Genomic DNA, 16,722 nt, shown 5'->3' with positions numbered 1-16,722 from the left:
GATTGGCCTGTTCTAGGCGTTTCCAATGAATGGAATCCTACAGTGTGTGGCTTTTTGTGTCTGGCTCCTTTCTGGGAGCGTGATGGTTCTGAGGTTCATCTGAGTAGCTTTGTACGGCTGAATGATATTCCATCACCTGCGCCGACCACATTTTGTCGGTCGTTCATCTCTTGGGGGACGTGCGGGTTGTTTCCATGTGGCTGTTGTGAAGAGTGCTGCTGTGAGCATTTGTGTAAAATTGTATGAGATTTTTAATCACACGTGAGTCCCTGGGATCTCAGCCTGTTGGCTGGGAGATTGCCCAGAGCACCCACCCGTCGGAGGACTCCACCTGGACGTCCCCAAACAGCCAGCTCAGGGTCCTACCGCCTCTCCATCCCCTCTCGTGTCTCCTGTTGTCGCTACCACCTCCTCACTGGTGACCCCCCACCCCCCCGCCCCTTGCCTGAGAACTGGGAGACGGCGCCTGCCCTCTCTTTGCCTTCTGGAAGGGCAGATCCGGAGGCTGGGAGGACGGCTGGGGATGACTCACCGGTGGAGAGGAGCCCATGTCCCACCATCTCAAGGTTGGGTCCTCAGTGACGACAGTGAGCTCATCCTGGGTCCTGCCCATGAAGACGGCAGTGAGAGTCCCCTGGGGGCCTTGCATGCGGAGGCCCTGCTCAGTGACATTTGTAATAATGCCGTGAGCAGCAGCGTGTTCGTCTGCCGTGAATTACAGCAATCTGGACAATTACTGCTCAGGGTAGCTGCTAATGGCTGTGTGTTCCAGGCGATGGCAGGAGGGAGCAGGGGTGGGGCGGGGAGACAGGTGCTGGCAGGCCCCAGCAACTCCTCCATAGGGGGTCAGGGTGGAGAAGCTAGGAACGTTCTGAAGCCCCCGCCCAGAAAACCAAGAGTTAGGAAAAGGGACTAGAGAAGCAGCTATTGCTGAGGCAGATGGTCTCCGCCCATCCTTTACCTATCATTTCAGCAACATAGTGCCTCACTCTCTGTGTGGCAGGGGCATTCAGGAATGAGCCAGCCCCACCCCTCCCTTGGGGAGCCTGGGCCGATAAGCAGCCAGGTTTCCCCAGGGCCTTCGGACCCCAGCCTGCTTGAAGCCTCTGGAAGACTTTAGCAGCATGGCCCTGGAGGATGAGCAGCAGAGGGGCCCCATCCCTAGGGAGAAACCAGGTCTCAACCCCTGGATGTTTCAGCTGTGTGACCTCAGGCAAGTCAGCCAACCTCTCTGTGCCTCAGTTTCTTCATCTGTACAGTGGGATTCAAGGAGTGCCCACTGTATGTTTCCTGTGGCTGCCATAATAAAGGGTCACGAACTGGTTGGCTTAAAATAAATGTATTCTCGGCCGGGCGTGGTGGCTCACGCTTGTAATCCCAGCACTTTGGGAGGCCGAGGCGGGCGGATCACGAGATCAGGAGATCGAGACCACGGTGAAACCCCGTCTCTACTAAAAATACAAAAAAAAATTAGCCGGGCGTGGTGGCGGGTGCCTGTAGTCCCAGCTACTCGGAGAGGCTGAGGCAGGAGAATGGCGTGAACCCGGGAGGCGGAGCTTGCAGTGAGCCGAGATCGCGCCACTGCACTCCAGCCTGGGCGACAGAGCGAGACTCCATCTCAAAAAAATAAATAAATAAATAATAAATGTATTCTCTCACTGTTCTGGAGGCCAGAAGTCCAAGTTGAAGGCATCCAAGAGGCTGCATTCCCTCCAGAGGCTCTGGGGAGGAGCCTGCCTTGCCGCCCCTGGCGCCTGCCAGCAGCCTTGGCAGTCCTTGGCTCATGACCACGTCCCTCCAGGCTCTGCCTTCGTCTTTGTGTGCCTTTCTCCCTGCATGTCTCTGTCCACATTTTCCTCTTCTTACAAGGACCCACCCCGATCCAGTATGACCCCACATGGACTTGATCACATCTGCAAACATCCTTTTTCCAAATAAGGTCACATTCATGGGTTCTGGTGGACACGAAATGTTAGGGGGATGCTCTCCAACCCAGCACACCCATCTCCATGGGGTTTTGGTGAAAGTACACGGAAGAGCTGAGGGCAGTGCCGCCTGGGGCATACCGACCTCCGCATCACTTTGTAGCTACAAGCAGCTCCTTAGTCCCCTGACCTTGGCCTGGCCCATCTGTTTCACCCTCAGTTACCATCGTTCTCTCAGATGAGGCAGGGATGCTACCTCCCGGGGCACCTTAAAGACGGAGCGAGCCACGTAGGTACAGTCCTTGGTATACAGTAGGCACTCAGAAATGGCAGGCCGTCAGCTTAGGGCACAGTCTCCAGACCCTGCTCCCTAGGTTTGGGTCCCAGCTCTGCCTCCTGCAGAGTCTGACCCTGAGCAGGTGGCTGCACTTTGGGGCCTCGGCCCCCCGCCACCTCTGTCTTCGCCTCGGGGATGGGGGTCAGAGGGAAGTCACCTGCCAAGCAAATGTACAGTGACAATTGGACGAACTTCCATGGTGCTGGGGGCCACCAGTCAGAGGGCTCCCCCGAGGAAGGGGCTGACACCCAGAGCATGAAATAATAGTGAATATCACCCAATAACACCGTGGAGCCCATCTGGCCTGCTGGGCACTGCTGGAAGCTTTGTGTGTATGAAGTCACTTTATCTCTACCAACCTGACTAGGAGACAGGCGCTGTTAATACTTCTGTTATTCAAATGAGGAAACCGAGGCCTAGAGAGGCTTAGTGAGCAGCCTGGGGTCACACAGCTGTGAAGTGGTAGAGCTGGGATTTGAACCCAGGTACTGTACTTGCAGAGTAGGAATGGGGTTGGCATGAGAGCTGAACAGGTTAGTCCATGGGGCAAGCTGTTGACCAGATAACAAAGGTGGGACAGGCATGTGCAAAGGCCCCATGGCAGGGGCAGTGTGGCCCCATGAGAAGTGGTTGAATCCCAGAAGGTAGAGGGGCCACCGGGAGCCTGGCCTTGCCAGCATGGGATGGAGTTTAGCTATTACTCTAGAGCGTGGGAGGCCATTGGGGAGGGGCTGGGGACACGACGGCCGTAGGGTTTCTGGTGGGCAAGTGAGCAACTTCCCTTCTTGTGTGCACGGGGCTGTGGCTGCCTGCCCTGGGGCTTGTGCTGCCTAGGGACGGAGAATGTTCAGGAGGCAGCTTCCCCAGGAACCAGGCAGCTCCGGGGAGCTGGCTGCCTGCCCTCGGGCCCAGCGCCACGTGGGGAAGGAGGGGCAGGGCAGGAGCAGGGCTGGGATGAGGGACTCGGTTCCCCTGGGAAAGGTCAGCCTGGCCTGGCTTGGAAGCCTGACCCAGCTGTGCGAGAGGCCCGAGGCTCTGCTGGCAGCTCCTCCAGGCCCCAGCCCTCTTCTCTGGCGGGCAGAGAACCTGCTGTGGTGGGGGTGGGGAGGCTCCCGGTCACACCATTGTCACACCATTCTAGACCGGGAGTAGGCTCTGGCCCGCCTCCGGGCCGCCAGTCCTTCCCAGCCTCCAGGGAGCGGCCAACAGTGGGAGGATGTGTGAGACCAGGCCCTGGTGGCTCCCGGTAAGCCCGGGCAGACCCCAGAGGCCTCCCCCAGGAACTCCAGCTGCCTTGTCTAGTGGCCTTGCCACTTCTCAGAGGAGCGAGGCAGGAACCACTCATTGCTGTGCACATGGGCTGGCCTGATGGGCTTTTATGGATGAAGCGTCTAAGTTGTGGAAGGGGAGGGGTGAGCCCCCAGCCCTGGAGCCCGGAGAGCAGGACCTGCCCCACTACATGTCCACTGGGAAAGCCTTGGGCTGTGCCCACCATGGGCCCCCCAAAAGAGGAGCACCTGTGTGCTTCGCCGCACAAAGCTGCCAGAGCTTACAGTGGGGTGGGCGGGCCAGTAGGCAGTGCTGCTGCTCCTGGGTTCGGGTCTGCCTGGCTACTTCCTGGTGCAGCTGTCCATCAGGGCCCAGCAGGAGGCAACACTCAGGATATGTGACTCAGGAGGGGTGGTATACCAGGCAGGGACCGTGTGGTGCCTTGGGGCACGTGTCCAAGGAGACTGTCACCACGTGTGGTCTGGAGAGAGACCACTAGGGAGGGCGCATGTCTGGGGCTGGTTGGCCTCCCGGCCGGATATGTGAGAAACAGTCTCTTGTGATGGTTTGGAAGGAGGAGAAAGTTGGGGTTTCTGCAGGAACTTGGGGAACAGCCAGACACAGGGGCAGGGTCTGGACCATACTCTTGCTCCTGTCAGCACCCTTGAAGATGAAATCAGGCATCGACAAGCCCCCCTTCCCTCCTGGGGGAGACCCATGAATCCGCATCCACATGGCTCCTGACTCAGGGAAGGAGCACCTGGCAGTTGATGTGGTAGTAATGATGCGTGTCGTCACGTGGCGCAGCTGGTGCTCACGAGCAAGGCAGGCCCTCCACACGCGTGTGTACACATGCACGCATACACACGACTTCTGCTTTGCACAGGAGAAGACCAAGGCCAGAGGGAGAGCCAGTGCTCACCCAGCCCACTGCGGTGGACACAGGGCACGGGGTGGGCTGTCTGACCCCCCAGGCTGGCTTCCCGCTTTGCTCTGCTCTGTAGGAAAATGTGACATTGAAAGGTGTAACGTGGCACTTCCGGAAATGGTAGGCGAGACAGCGCCAGGTTGTACGCAGGTGACTTTATTTCATCTTAATGAGTCTGGGTTTTTTTGAGAGCTGGGAGAAGACGTAGCTTTTTCACATCGTACCTATGATTTACGGGTATAATTGCTGATGCGGAGGCTAAGGCAGATAGCAAGGCTGATTTTTGAAAGAGTAGATGGAGAGAAAAGAGTGGGGAGGTGCAAGTCCAGGTGTGATGTTATCCAGCCAACATCCTGATGGGATTTCAGGATGGCAGGAGTTCGGGAAGTCCTGACAAGACACGCAGGAGTGCCCGGCCTGTCAAGGGTGTCAATGCGGAGGCACTGTCCCTGTGGAATGCCCCCAGGGCTTGGGGTTTCCGAAATGAGGAAGTGGCATGACTCAGGCCCAAGACGGCTGGGTTCTTTTCCTCCCAACTTTGATAGGGTTTTGGGCAGAACATGCTGAGTTTCTTGGGGAAAATGGCAGGTGGGGGGCGGTGGTCGATGCACCCCTCTGGCAGGCAGCCTGTGAGTCTTCATGGAAGGAGTGGGAAACGTCAAGGCTGGAGGTGACTGGCTGGGGTGGGGAGAGCGAGTGTGTTTCCAGGGTTGGGGGCTGACTTCCAGAGAAAACAGCTGCAACATCCCCAGATGCAGGTGGGCGGTGGCGTGGTCCCCTCGGAGTCCTAGCTGCAGGTGCAGGTTTGCAGACCCTTGGAGAAAAGCAGCTTGGAGGCATCTGAGCAGTGGCCCAGGCCTCCCTGAGGGCCAGAGCACCTGAGCCGAGGAGGCTGAGTCCTGGCTCCCATGAGAACAGCTCATCACGGGCCCCCGGATAGCATGTGGGACTCTGCCCCATGGGTGTCCAGAGCAGGATTAGCCTAGCGGAGCCCCAAGCACCCACTCCTGTGGCCGCCGGGCCCCTGCGCCTGGCTCTCCACTCTGCATCTGTGACTCAGACCTCCTGGCTGGACTTCCTGTCTTGGTCAATTTCACTTCCTAGTTCCTGCCTCCTGACTCTTCAGAATGAAACTCCTTCCTTAGAAATTAGAAGTGGGGTCGGGGAATCCAGACCACAGGGCATGGTGGCAGAACCTGCCATCTCCGCCCTGGCACAGAGTGTGGGGGGCGTGTGCCTGGGTGTCAAGGGGGATACCCCAGCCTCTTTTGGGAGGGTTCGGGGCCCCCTGCAGAGCTAAACCCACAGCCCCCTCTTCCTTTGCAAGCTCCTTACCAGGGACCCAGACGGGTGGCAAAGATGCCCAGGGTTCTCAGCAGGCCCCAGACACCTGCCGATGAGCAGTGGAACGAGGGAGCTAATTTCAGAGGTGGCGAAAGCTATGAAGATGATCAAACCCCGGGATGGTAGGGTGACGGGGGGGTCACTTTGGAGGGGTGGGCAAGGAAGGCTTCTCTGAGGAGCTATCACTTGAGCCAAGACCAGAGGGAGGACAAGGCACATCTGTGAGAAAACCCGTGGAGGCAGCAGGAGCAGCTGGTGCAAAGGCCCTGGGGCACACACAAGTGACCCAGGGAGAGGCTGGGTGGGTTCATGGAGCTGGCTCCTAAGGGTCACCTGGGCCGTGCTAGGGCCTTTGGATTTTATTCCAAGAGCTTCATGTGGTCACTGGAAGATTTAAGCAGAGGAATGATTTCACGGGGTTGGCATCCTTAAAAGTGCACTGAGACCTCCCCTGCAGAGGGCAGAGGGCGGGACTCAGGTGGAGAGGCCCAGATCCCTGATGTGGTTGAGGTTTGTTGCCCTTCCCTGGCATCGTGCCCCAGGACGAGGGCTGGGGGTGCGGGGACATTCCAGAGACGCCTTCTGCTCCCCAGGTTTTTGGGGCAGGATGGAAGGGCTGGGAGTTAAAGGGAAAAGCAGGTTGATGATCCCAGAGTCAGAGAAGTCGGTCGTGACCTGAATCTAGGCTCCAAAGTTCAGCTCAGTTAACTTTCAACCTCCTGGGAGGCTCCCCGGCATTTCCGACAGTGTTCCTTCAGGCTGCAGGGGCTCCCGGAGGAGGACGAAAGGGGCTGCTGTGGTCCTGAGACCCCCCCAGCAGCAGAGGGCCCTTTGGGGACCCCAAATCCCCAAACCCTTCCCCCTCCCCTAAATAGTTGGAGGTCTCATGTGCACCCTGCAAAGGGTCCTCAAATCCCAGGCTCCCTCCGGAATGCGAGGCTAGCCCTGCCCACCCACAGCCCCTGACAGAGGGCTCCGTCGGCCTTGACAGCATCAGGCCAGGCAGGGGGCAGAGCTCAGGTGGAACTGACACGGAGGGTTGGGGGACGGGCGGCGGGGGATGACGGCGGAAGAAGCTGTTTGCTCCCCGTCTGCCGGGGGTGGAGAAGCTCTGTTTTTCTGGAACCCTCATCTGTTCTTACCACTGCTGACGCCGCCACCGCCGCGGATGGGGAGAGAGGGAGGGGGAGCCAGTGCCAAGTTGGCCCGCCCCTTGTGAACCTGGGCCTCTGCCACGCTCCCCCGCCCGCCTGCCCGCCCGCTGCGAGCCTCCGTCTGGAGGTCATTCAGTCCTGCCGCGTCTCGCTGGGTCAGGCAGCAGGAAGATCAGAGCTGAGCCCGGCTGCGGGGGACACGGCTGCCCCGCTGGGCCTGGGTCCTTGGATTTTGCCCAGCCCGGGCCGGCACTGCTCGCTGAGCGTCTGCACTGGGCACATTGGTGCTGAAGGAGCTCGGCACGCTGCGCCCTGGTGATACCTGGCCCAGGAACGCCCCACACGCACCACTGACAACTTCCCACCACCCACCACCCTCGGGGAAGGGCACCTCGCGCGCCCACAGCGGCTTGGGGACGGCGTCAGAGGTGGCAGCGGCCGCTGGAGGAGCCCCGGGCCACCGCAGGCAGGCGGGCTTGTGAGCAGCTGCCTCCCGCCCCTCTCGAGCCAGCCTCCGCCCGCCGCGTCCCTCCCTCCCTCGCTCCCTCCCTCTCTCCCTCCCTCCCTCACCGTGGGACGGAGAAGGATGTGAGGCTGAGCTGAGCCGCCAGCAGACGCCAGCCAGCAGCCTCGCAGAGCCGACGGACCGCGGCCGCCCAGCCTGCCGGCCCACTTCTCTGGGCCCGCTCCCCGGGGCATCTTCCCAGCCCTATGTTTCCGGAAAACTTGGCCGAGGGGGAGACGCGAATGAGAGGATGTGAGTGAGTGGTCCTGGGGAGGGGATGGGGGACTGCGGGTGCAGGGACAGGGACCGCAACGTGGCCATCTGGGATTTGAGGCTGGGCAGCTGGGGCAGCTGAGGAGTCGGAGTTCTGGGGCCCTGGAGTGGATGTGGGTCCCGGCCCATCCTTTCCCCCATGCCCCCTCCTCTCTCTCCCTGCTGGGCTGAAGCTCTCCTGGAAGCAGGGGTGGGACCTGGATCTGTGCCTGGGAAGGTCTGTGATGCTGTGTGCACAGGGGGTCTCTCCAAGTGGACGGGGGCTTCAAGCTGGGTCTGGCGGGGTGGGCTCCAAGGCACGATGGGGTGGAAAGTCCTTCTCTGTGCCCGGCACCCTCTGCCTGGGCTTCCCAGAACAGGAACCAGAGGAAGCCAGTGCCAGCCTGCCCCTACACCGCAGCCCTGGCCGGCGCTAATGGGACACCCACTCTGGCCCCTCACACGGCAGTTAAGGAAACTGAGGCCGGAGAGCAGAAGGGCTGGCCGAGACTGCCAGCGAGCTCTGGCCAGGTGCCTGGGTGACTCTACCCAGCTCCTTTGGGAGCCGTATGTTTTCAGGAAGAGCTGGGTGACCCCCACCCGCACCTCCATCCCCTCTCCTCTGCCCTCAACCCACTCCCACTGCCCCCATGATAAGAGTTAATTAGGGTCCCCAGCCCCCAGCCAGGCTCCTAGCCACCTCCTTATTTATTGACTGAGTTTGGAAATGTCAACCTCCCTAGCATTGTTGGGCCACCCCCCCTACCCCGCCCTCTGGGCTCTCCATGCCCACCCCACCCGCCCAGATTGGAGACCCGCCCCCTCCAGCCCTCTCCCACCCGGGGGCCGGGCCTGTGATCCCTCTGGCCCGGCGTGTTTGGGCTCTCTTGGCCCCGGCTGGGGAAATATAAATAAACGCGCGGCCCCGTCCGCCAGGTTCTGGAAGTGGCAGCTGCTGCTGGCGCAGGCGGAGGGAAAGGTCAGGGGCCGGGTGCCACTTGATCCCACGCCCCGGCCCTCCCCTTCTGCGCCTGTCCTTGAGGAACCCTGAGGAGCGGGCTGTGAGACCACGTGGCTCCTAGGGCCACGGCAGGCGAGCAGGTGGCCTGTCAGTCAGTGCCACCCCCACGCCATGGGGGCCAGAGGACCCAGAGGGCAGGAAGTCTGAGGCCCCACACCCGAGTTGCCCCCCCTTGGCTGGTCCTCTAAGCTTGGGTGAGTTGGCGGGACCCTCTGAACCGAGATTTCCCCCGCTGGGGAGAGGAAAATGGTCACAGCCATGACATCAAGGATGAGACGGAACCAAGTCTTTGAAGGGCTTTGCAAACTCTGTGTGTCACTTAGCCGTGCCACGGGCTGATGTGTTGATGTTTCTGCTGCTGTTATTTTATTTGCATTAGAGCCTTGTGTGTAGCAGGCAGGCAGCCGGCACGTGGGTGGGTGGGTGGATGTTTGGATGGATGGATGGATGGATGGATGGATGGATGGATGGATGGATGAATGAATGAATGAAAATACCAACACAGACAGCTGCCCCTCGGCTCCCCAACCTCTGAACAATTTTAGCTGGAGCTTGGCTTGCAGCTTGATTTGATTCAAGGAAAATGGTCAAAACCTTCATTATGGGAAATCCTTCATCAAAGTCCTTAGAAGTGTAGCTCCAGCTCAGGGAGGCTGCCATGTCCCGAGCTATGTGATTCAGCCTTGGGGCCTGCTGCCCTGGAGGGGCACCCTCTTGCCGCACAGCCCCCTAGGTCAGGAGCACTCCCTGTCTCTCCCACAGCCCTGGGAAAGTGGGCAGGCCCTACCTGCATGGACTGGCTGGGCCACACAAGGTCACACCGCTGGAGACACAGGCATAAATATAGAGCTTCCTGGCCTGTGCCTGTGTGTGCCGCAGCTCGCCGGGCAGACGGGCCGAGACCGGGGGCTTGGCTTCCCAGGCACTCCCTCCGGTGCAGCAGGGGCTGTGTTTCTGCCGAGCCTGGTGTTTGTGGCCTTGAAACTAGAACCTGGGGGGCAGCATGCTCTGGTCCTGGCCGGAGACCTGGGGATGGAGGGAACTTTTTCTGCCAGTTCCTGGAGGGTCTCTTCCCACAGCAGGAGGTCTGTGAGGCTGAGAGAACCTCCTGGTGGTGTGGGTTGGGGTTTGGGAGCAAATTCCAGCTGCCCAACCAGGCCTGGTGGGCCCTGAGTCCCGAGTGGGCCTTTAGGTGCCCTTAGGGAGTTTGGGCCCTGGAGGTGCCCCAGTTAACCTGGACCTGGAGGCTCCTGGCCCCAGCTCATCCCCACCCTGACCTCCACCCTCCCATCCCCTGCTCACCACGTCCCTTCCTTTCGCTGGGCCGGTGTGGCCGGAAAACAACCCGTCTCCCGAGGCCTCGCCTGCAGCTGTGAGCGAGTGTCAGGGCTGGGTCACGTCGGCCGGGCCCTCCGCCCAGCAGGAGAGGTGGGGCCTGGGCAGAAGCTGTGTGTTCTGGATATTCACAGCCCTCCGCCCCCAGACTCCTGCGCGGTGGCCTCGGTGGGGCTTCACCTGTCGCTTTTGGCTCTTCCAGCCCAGGCCTCTCCCATGCATACTGGCCTGGAGTCAAGTGACTGAGAAACCAGACCTCAGAGGCCAGGCCTGCCACCCTCTAGTACCTTTCCTGCCAGGGCACACATGGCCCATCACTGTCTCTTCTTCCAGAGGTCCTGGGCCTGAGCAGGGAGCCCCAGGCTGGGTTTCTGCTCCAGGCCCGTTTGCCCCCCAGGCCATGGATGCAGGCCCCGTCTGCCTGCTGAGCCTGGCCTCCTCTCACTGCCCTCCTGTCCTGAGACAGGTCTCCTGGAACACGGCCGCAACTGGTCAGCCATCGCCCGGATGGTGGGCTCCAAGACTGTGTCACAGTGTAAGAACTTCTACTTCAACTACAAGAAGAGGCAGAACCTCGATGAGATCTTGCAGCAGCACAAGCTAAAGATGGTGAGTCCCCAGTCGCTCTGCGCTGCGCCTCCCGGGGGCTGGGAGAGGAGCCCAGACCACCTCAGGAGATGTCTCTGCACCCCAGGAGGCATGGGCCAGGGAGGGTCTATTGTGCCGCCTTGTTAGAACTCAGCTTCTGGGGGTTCAAGCCCGGGAGTACCCCGAGATGGCTGCAGGCGGCAATGCTGCTGTGAGTGTCCCTGCCTTGGAGACGGGCCGGGGCCAGGCTGCCCTCCACCCCCACCCTGCGCCCCACTCCGCTCAGACAGACACCTCTGGGGGCCCTCAGCCCTGGCTCAGGGTGTGGGGGAAGGAGCGCGGTGGACCAGACTGACTCAGCCAGGAATTCGGGCTGTCAGCGCGTTGGAATGAGGACCCGGAGGCAAATGGGTCCTGAGCAAGCAGCTCCCCCGCCCCATTTGACCTCACAGCTTTAGGGCTGCCGTGGCAGGGGAGGGACAGGTCTGGTCTGGGGGGCGGGGGCGGACGTCTCAGCCCCAGCATCCTGGAGGGCTTGAGGCAGGCCCCGGGAGGCTGAGACCCTTCCCTCCTCCACAAGCACAGAAGGTGCAGGCTCGCCTCACCGAGCGTATAAATGGCCTCTGAGGAGCAGCCGCTTCTTCCACAGCTGTTTCTGGGAATCGAGGAGCATTTTGGGGATACCTCTGTTACCTTCCCTCTTCCCTTCCCTTCCTCCCTCCTTTCTCCCTCTTTGACACACTTGCCAAGCATTGTCCCCTTTTTGGAGCTGGGGAAACTGAGGCTTAGCCAGGCTCAGGTGCGACTGAATTGGGATTTGCACCCACAGTTATGAGATCAGCACCCACGCTCCTCATCGCTAGGCTGCGTTTTTCCTCATCGATACAGAAGCACTGAGGGAGGGGTTGCATAGCTCCCCTCCCCCAGGACTACTCCTCCCCCCACCACTCCCCAGCCATGACATCGGGCTGCCTTATGCCTGGGTGTAAAGTGTGTGCAGTGGGTTCCCGGCAGGCCGTGCTGAATTGCTCCCTCCAGGCAACCTGCCGAGGCCCAGAGTGGGTGAGCAGGCTGTGAGGTCACACAGCCTGTGGTGGGAGGGCCAGGTATAGCCTCCCCCTGTTTGAACTCCGCCCGAGCACTGTGCAGAATTTAAGGACATCCTTCCACCCTCCCGAGTGGGTTCTTAGTGAGTCATGTGTGCACGAGGCTGCTGGTGGCTCCGGGACTGAGGGGGCACGGTCCCATGGCCCTGTGGTCAGGGCTGAGATCCACCCTCCGGCCTCAGGGAGGCCCCTCCCCGTCACTTCCAGTTAAGCAGCGCCCCGCGTGCCCTCCACACTGGCCCCTGGGATTTGTCCCCGGAGCTCAGGGCTTCAGGCAGTGCCTTCTTCTTCTGGATTCTTCGGGCCTTCTGGTTGGGTGTGGAGGAAGGCGCCCTATCTGGCTGAATGTGCAGAACCCTGTCCCTAACACTTGCTGAAGTCCCCTGTGGCAAAGAGGGCCCGCGCCAGAGCAGCCTGGGGGCACAGAAGGGGCCCAGGCTGGGGGATGTTGTGGACCATTGGTTCTGGCAGCCAGGTCAGGAGTCTGAGGTAGTTCATCCAGGATGACTCGAGGGCAGGGGTTTGGCCCTGAGCATCTCCCCAGGCACAAAAAGGGCCTCCTGCTTTCTCCCCAGCCGTCCTTTCTCTCTCTCTCCTCCCCCCGCCTCCCCTGTCACCCCGCCTCCCCCCTCCGGGGCCCCCTCCGCCTGTCCCCCTCACCCCACGACCACGGGCGTCTCCCCCCCTGCAGCCTGCTGCCATGCAGCCTGGCTTTCCAGGCTTCCACAGGGTGTGGCCCTGCTGTACCCCTAGGGACTCTAAAACCTGAGAGTGGCTTGGAGGACCAGACACCCCAGCATGGTCAACCGTCCCATTAGGCCTAGGGCGAGACTGGGGTCAAGGCCCAGCTTGTGGATTTGGGCACCCCTGTGACCTTGGGCAGTGAATTCAGCCTTCTAAGCCTCAGTTTCCCCATCTGTAAGGTAGGAGAATAACAGTTGTTATCCAAGAGGTCCTATGAGGAGTGAACGAGTGATTACCTGTGAGGTCCTTAGTGCCTGCCAGAGGGGTAGCGCTCCGGGAGGGCCACCTGCCCTAGTTACTCTTACTGCTGTGGTTATTGTTATTTTATCTGGACGCCATCTACCCCCTTCTCAGGGCCACCTGAGGCCCCCCCCCTTTTTTTTTTAGTTGGAAGGTTTTATTAGACTAGGAGATTTGTGGGAGGTATGAGCACTGGGCCAAGGTGGCGCGGGCCATGCTTAAGGCACCCTGTCGGGTGTGGTGACCACCAGTGAAGCCGCTGGCATGGACGAACATGCAGCCAGAGATCCCACTGACGAGGGCCCCTCTTGAACGGTGTGTGCAGGCACAGCCACAGTGTGCTACGGGTTGGGAGCAGGGACGGGGCCCAGGAGACCTGAGTTTGAACGTAGGCTCTGCCACCTACTAGCTATGCGGCCTTGGGGAAGTGACCTATGCTCTCTGTGCCTCAGTTTCAAAGGGCTGTTGTGGGAATGCACTGGGTGGCTGCCTACAGAGTGCTTCCAACACGGCCTAGTAAGCCCCAGGCACTCTGCTAGTGAGAGCTGTGATGGTGCTGGTGGTGGCGCACTCACGATTGATTGATTGATTCATTCATTCATTCATCCATTCATTCAAAGAGGCATTCCAGAAGGACGGTGCAGAGCAGGGCTTTGGAGCTTGTGGCTTTGTACCCCAGCTCTGCCGCTTAGTGACTGGGTCCAAGGATACTGGGCTTCACCTCTCCATGCCTCAGTTTCCACCTCTGTAAAATGGGGATAAAAATGGGACCCAGTCATAGTGCTGTTGAAGAACAAGTGTGTTTCTTTTTGTAAAGGGTGGTGCCTGGTCCTTGGTCAGCCCTCAATAAGCATCCAGTGTTATCTTCACTGTCCGTTCAGCAGCCCCATATTGAGCGCCTGCTGTATCCCAGGGAAGCAATGGCAGCTGCCCTGAGGTCAGAGACATGGACGGGGTTTTCCTGCTGGGCTGTGGAGCTGACACTTCGTTAGTGGACCGTGGAGGGAGTGGGGGCTGCATTGAAGGATTCTGAGCTGAGACACAGCCCCCATCCAGGGCTGGACTCAAGGCGGGTCGTCCTAGTGTCGATGAAAGTGATTCTGATCTGAATGACACAGTCAAAGCTGATAAAGAAGGTGGCCCTTCTGTCCCCTGACGCTGAAGACTCTGGAGGCGTGGACTGGAGGGGACCCCGAGAACCAGGTTGGGACCTGGATGAGAATGAGTGATTTGGGAGTGTGGTGTTGGTTCTCGCTCCTGGCCGATATGAGGAGCACCCTCATATCGAGGGCTGCAGAGAAAGCAGAGCAGATGCAGGGACCCACCACAGGAAGTGGGGCTCAGGCCAGGCCATCCATCTTGACAGTGGCCATTCTTGGTGCAGTGATGAGCTCCCTGTCGCTGCAGTATGCAAGCAGGTCTCACCAGGAGAGGTGCCGCTGAACCTGGTGACCTCCACCTCCTGCCCCTCCCCTGTGCCTTTCAGTCCCAGGGAGGAGGGCATATCCCAGTGAATCCTAACGCAGTAACAGCCACCTCTGGCTGCTGGCCCAGCCCTGTCTGGAGTACAGGAAGATATGTCAGCCTTGGCCAGAGAAGGAAGGAGTGGGGATGCAGAGGGTCAGTGGGTGTCCCCTCCCGCCTTGCACCAGGCCTGGCCCAAGTGTGGCCGCAGGCGACGTCAGCAGGAAGCAGGATCCGGCGGCCGGGCAGGCGGGGCATGTCCCGGAGTTATGTAACACTTGGCATCAGTGTCTTCTACGAGGTTTCCCTCCCCCTCCTTATGGCCGAAGGTTACCCTTTTCTCCCATCTGTGAATTCAGGCCCCTGGGGCTTGCTTCCACGTTCCTCAGTCTCTGTCCACCTCAGCCTTGGCTCAGCCCCGCCTTGTTTTCTGCTGTTGATCTCTTCTACCTGAGGCTGCACAGGACTGCAGAGAGATGGTCCGGCCACGAAATGTTTGAACCTGGCCTGCATTCAAATCTGAGCTCCTCAACTCATGAGCTGTGTGGTCTTGGGCAAGTGTCTTTGCCTCTCTGAGCCATTGTCCCTGTCTATCAGGTTCATTCATCTAAAGACATAGTTACAGAGCATCTGTTCTGTGCCAGACACTGTTCCAGGTATGGTGGGAATACAGCAGAGAACAAAGATCCCAGCCTTTGAGGAGCTGGTGCGAGAGACAGGTTCACACACTCAATTGCAGAATGGAGTCTGAAGATGCTATGAGAAGAATGTAGTAGAAAGTGATTGATGGTGGGGGTGGGAGGGATGAGCTAATGATGGAGTGATCAGGGAAGACCTCTCTGATGTCTGAGCTAAGGCCCGAAGGAGGTGAGGAAGTGAGTTATGCAGATATCTGGGGGAAGGGTGTCCAGGCAGAGGAACAGCCAGTGCAGAGGCCCTGTGGCTGGGGCAGCGAGCAGGGAGGGCAGTGTGTTTGTAGCACAGTCCCTGAGGAGGGGAGAGGGGAGAGCAGCTTGGAGAGGCAGGCAGGGTCCAGGGCTGGATCACACAGGGCCATATGGATTGGGGGAAGACTAGGGGATTGTATCCAGGTGTTGGAGAGTTTGAAGCAGGGGGTGGCATGCCCTGATTTGCAGAGCAGCTGTACAGGTCCAATAAATTCATACCAGAAACCGCTTGGCGCATAGTAGGTGCTTAATAAACGTCAGCCGTAATGATTGATGCCATCACCAGCATCTCCTATACTACACACACCTCCTGATCCCACGGTGCTGGGCCATGTGTGTAAGGATTAACTATAGCTCCTGGGACTCTCGCTGAGACCCAGCTTTGTGGGGATTCAGGGTGTTGGCACCATCCCCGTCCACTGCCTCAGAGACCCCACCCCGCCCCCCCACAGAGAGACCTTGCACTCCAGGATGGTGGGCGCCACGACCAGGCCGACAGGAGACCCCTGTTCCCTGCGAGACTCTGAGCATCTCCCATGTCCCAGCCACCACCCGGGCAGCTCAGGGCACCCAGCCCTGAGTCTTTCCTGAGCCTCTGTCTGCCAAAAATAGATTCGGGAAGCAGGGGGAGCCCTCGGCCACAGCCGCAGAACCCACATGCCACCACTTTCTCAGGCCGCCACAGGCTCGAACTCTCCTGGGAGAGGCTCAGGATTCGGGGCAGGGCTGGGACTGGGCCCAGGACGTGTGCGGGGTTGCAGAGCTGGGCATCCCTGTGGGCCCTGTAGGCACTGGCAGGGGCAGGGCTGTGGCCCTCTGGCCGACTGTTGGTGACGGAAACCGTGACTAATGGACAAGCAGACGTTTCCCTTTTCCTCCCTGAGTTCCAAGTGGCTGTGCTCAGAGGAACCCTGTTTGCTCAGGAAGAAGGCAGGACAGGAAGTGATCCCACTCCCTGCCTGTGGCTGGGTCTTGGAGCCTGAGACCCCCTCTCCTCCCCTCCATGAGGCCCAGCTCCAGCCTGGCCACGGTGAAGGGCTGGGGTGGGCAGGGCCCACCTGGCATTTGCCCGAGAGCAGGCTGTGTGGTCTGGACGTCAGGCAGCTTTTTCTTGGAATCCGGGTGCACCAGTGCAGAGGGATGTGTGATTCCTTCTGGCTGCCGCAAGGAAGTACCACAGACCGGTGGCTTCAAACAACAGAGCTGTATTCTCCTCCAATTCTGGAGGCTAGATGTCTGGAGCCCAAGTGTCCACAGGGCTGTGCTCACGTTCAAGGCTGCAGGGGAGCCTCTTCCATCTTCCAGCGACTGCTGGCAGTTCGTGACATTCCTTGGCTTGTAGCTGCATCCCTCCCCATGTGCCTCCACTGCCACAGGGCCTTCGTGTCCCTAAATCCGTGTTTCCCTCTTCTTCCAAGGCTCTCAGTCCTGTTGGATTTAGGGCCCACCCCACTCCAGTGTGGCATCATCTTAACTAATGACATCTGCAGGATCCCGTTTCTAAATAAGGTCTGAGGTTCCAGGTTGATGTGAACTTTGAGGGACACCATTCAACCCAGTACA

The 16,722-nt window shown here is 59.8% G+C and overlaps 1 protein-coding gene across 37 annotated transcripts in view; it reads left to right on the top strand.

The window, feature by feature from the left end:
- The window catches only part of NCOR2 (nuclear receptor corepressor 2), a 240,969-nt gene that overhangs the window by 169,020 nt on the left and 55,227 nt on the right, over positions 1–16,722 (top strand). For all 37 annotated transcript variants that reach the window (XM_055239207.2, XM_055239216.2, XM_055239213.2 and 34 more), the window contains one exon: positions 10,537–10,679. In XM_055239207.2, coding sequence (XP_055095182.1) covers positions 10,537–10,679 — 143 coding nt within the window. The remainder of the gene's footprint in view (positions 1–10,536; positions 10,680–16,722) is intronic.

This window comes from Symphalangus syndactylus, chromosome 13 (assembly GCF_028878055.3).
Source record: "Symphalangus syndactylus isolate Jambi chromosome 13, NHGRI_mSymSyn1-v2.1_pri, whole genome shotgun sequence".
Classification (NCBI taxonomy): Eukaryota; Metazoa; Chordata; class Mammalia; order Primates; family Hylobatidae; genus Symphalangus; species Symphalangus syndactylus.
This window is presented reverse-complemented; position numbering and strand designations above follow the sequence as displayed.